Source organism: Aplysia californica, unplaced genomic scaffold, assembly GCF_000002075.1.
Source record: "Aplysia californica isolate F4 #8 unplaced genomic scaffold, AplCal3.0 scaffold00182, whole genome shotgun sequence".
Lineage (NCBI taxonomy): Eukaryota > Metazoa > Mollusca > Gastropoda > Aplysiida > Aplysiidae > Aplysia > Aplysia californica.
The window spans coordinates 1,034,929-1,038,255 of NW_004797452.1; the positions used below are offsets into that span (position 1 = coordinate 1,034,929).

Consider the following 3,327-nt stretch of genomic DNA (forward strand, 5'->3'; position numbering starts at 1 on the left):
CCACTTATTTCCCAGTTAAACAACCTTCATATCGACCAAGACCCCAATTAATATATTATTTTCACTACCGCAGGTAAGACAAAAGAACTGCCAACGGAAAAAAAGGAATTTGGATAATGGCGAAAATTGTGACTCAAAAGTTGGCTCTCTGAAATTGTAAACATTCATACTATACTGTTTCAACAATTTTCCCAGCAAAAAATGTCATTTGCGTCAATTAAGGCCAGTTATTTTTTTTTCCGGATCATATATAATAAGTCAGCCTGCGGCCTAAACCACAAAGTTCTCTCCAATGTCAATCTTCTGGATAATCTTCTTGTAAAAATCTGCAACTTCTGGCCGGTGCCAAACCTTAAATTCGGATGTTACATTAATCTGAAGATATCCCGGGGGGGACGGACTATATGTGCCCCAGGCTGCTGCCCCCATAGGCACAGTGTGAGTTGGGTTGCCGGTCTTGGCAAAGTTGGTCCACATTTCTACCACTTGTTTAGAGACCGCAATGTCGGCCGCAGAAGGGACAAAGTCTTTGTCGTAGAACGGTTTGTGCTGAATATCTAAGACGAAGCGGATCTCATCACCGTGTACAGCAGACACCCACGGCGCCATCTTACTGAAGCTTGGTCTGTGGCTGAACTCGTACAGGTAGTGTCTCTTTTCTGCTGCATGCATGGCTAAGTTCTTGAGTTCAAGGATGGTAGGCCCAATAAAAGTGAAATCACTCGCCATGCCCACAAGTTCTGCTGTACGCGTATGCTCATCGTGTCTGTTTGTGGTGTAAGTTGATTCCAGAACTTCGGAGAGTTGCTTCTCTGTAAGATTCGGAAATTGTACAAGAAGATAACGAATAGAATCAGGTAAAGATAAGCTCTTGAACAGAGGAACAAGACTTCCATATTCATCAAAGTTAAATCCATTTATTGTTTCCAGATGGTTGAATTCTCCGCGAGCTAAAAGCCTGATTGGTAAGTCAGGCAAAAAGCCAAAGGTGCGCTCTACTCTGGGGGCAACTGTGATCCACGAACCAGACGCTTTTCCTATACCGGCCGAAATATTAAGCAACATTTTGCCATCAGCTTGTTGAAGACAAAAGAGTAAATCTGTGGAATTGTTTAAATCGCTGCATCCGACTCCGGTGCCAATCAGGCGAGCTACCATGCGAGCAGAGACTTTATTCGCAGGGTGCTCAGCCGCCCATGGACTTAAAGACACCCCACTCTGCATGATGGCTCTCTGGAACAGACCCTTTGCCAAGGGAGATAGTATTAAAAGAGAAATGCTAGAGGACCCAGCGCTTTCCCCGAAAACGGTCACCTGATTAGGGTCACCACCAAATGCCGCAATGTTACCCTTAACCCATTTGAGTCCTGCTATCAGATCCAACATCCCATAGTTCCCCGGCATTGCGTCGTCTTCGGTTGATAAAAACCCTAGCACATCTAGTCGATAATTCACGGAGACCACGATGACACCCTGAGTCGTTAAAGGGCTGACGTCATAGTGAGACGCAGCGCCCACCATATAACCACCACCGTGAATCCAAACCATCACCGGTAGAGGAGAAGATGTGGTTTTCGTCACTGGGGTGAAAACGTTGAGGTATAAACAGTCTTCACTTGACGGAGTGTACCCATTTCCAAACGGGTAATTTTCAATATCTACCTGAAGACATTCGTCACCAAAAGTTAGGGCGTCTTTCACATCAGTCCACTTTTTAGGGGGCTGCGGGGGCTTGAATCGCAGAGACGCTGTGGGATAGACAGCTTTGTAAGTGATAGAAACAATGGAAACGTGGGTGAAGGGATGAGTAGTGTGACGCATACCACTAGATCTAGATCTATTAGTCTGCGCGCGCGCGCGCGTGAAGGAGCACTGATGGGATTGGGCTTTGCTGATAATAGGTCAGGCGTTTTATTTAGCTTCGTTCTGTTTTAGAAAGGGGGGGGGGGTTTGTTCATTGTGTGTGTCACGAAAGCGTTTAAGAAAGCGCTAGCCCGCGTGTGTCTGTGTGTATCTGTTTTTCTGTTCTTTTTTTAAATAAGTGTTTTACGGCGCTCGCAACTGCATAAGGTCATATGAGCGCGCGAGACGCACCTAACATTTTCAGTTGGTAGGAAATTTTAAATTTTGGCCGGGTGGCGGCTGAAGCCTACTCTTATCGATTTTTGACCACCAAGGAATCTTTAACGTGCGCAACTTGCACACGGGCCCTCCGAGATTTTTCACCCCTGTCCGAGAAGGCTATGTGTAGATCTTTCCTACCAGAAGATCAGGGGTGTGGCTGAAAAACAGCAGGAAGAAGGGGCCAAGGAGAAGCAGTAGAAAGGCTGCAGAAAGAGCCAGGAGCCCAGAGGTGGGGGCAAAGGAGGTGAAGGGGTGGGGGCAGAAAGTGGAAATGAAAGCAGACAACAGAACATTGCTAGAGAGCCAGAAAGGAGGTGAAAGGAGACAATTTTAGAAAATAAAATTTTTCGGTCGCTACCCGGATTCGAACCCGGGACCTTTGATTGAGAGGCCAACACCTTAGCCTCTAGGCCACGAGAGCCCCCTGTTACAAATCTAATTTAGTTGACCAATAATGGCTCGAAAAAAGGACAACTGTAATAAAATAAATAATTTCTCTTTAAAAAAAAAAAATTCCATAAAACTGTCGCTGGTTAAGGCAAAGATCGTATCCAAGACACACCAACGCCTGAAAATGGCATCCTCAAAAACGTAATTAATATAAAAAGCACGGTTCATTTTTTATGTCACCATCTGTGCAGGTGAAGATTTTTTTTGTTTCTTAAAAAAGGGTAACACCATTTTAAATAAAAACTGTAGAACAATCTTTGGTAATCGTAAGCGAATTAGATACTCACCAAGGGCAGAGATAAATATAATTATATCCTCAATGATAGCATTATGAGCACAACAAAGAAGGTAGAGAAAGTAAATATATATTAATGACTTTTTACAATCAATTTAGAATCAATAAAGAGGCAAGGGTGAAATACCTGTTGGTGGTTTGGCGTACTGGATGCCTAAAAAGTGAACCACTGGCGTGTTTTCTGTCCTAAATTCCACCTTCCCCCTGACAGTCCCGTAGCTGGTGTTGGCCATGAGGTAGACGTCATCAGTACTCCCGTGTCCTCCTTGTCCTCCCCCGAGAATACCGCTACTGCTCAACATGGACGTGTAGAGAGCCTGGAGTAACCATACAGCCGCCATCGTGAATGGTGAACTCTTGCGTGCTTCCTACTTTAGATCAACTTACAGTAATGGCGTCTGAACTCTTCAGATCCTTTTAAGTTATCAGGAGAAGGCCCATTTCCCTCTGTTTCACCC

General features: G+C 44.8%; 1 protein-coding gene across 1 annotated transcript; it reads right to left on the reverse strand.

Moving 5' to 3' along the window:
• Positions 1–270: 270 nt before the first annotated feature.
• On the reverse strand, positions 271–3,210 carry LOC101861041 (carboxylesterase 1C-like). Its single transcript, XM_005098442.1, has 2 exons — positions 2,997–3,210; positions 271–1,748 (listed from the first exon to the last, which is right to left on the reverse strand). The coding sequence occupies exons 1-2, from the start codon at positions 3,208–3,210 to the stop codon at positions 271–273; spliced, it is 1,692 nt and encodes a 563-aa protein (XP_005098499.1).
• Positions 3,211–3,327: the final 117 nt, after the last annotated feature.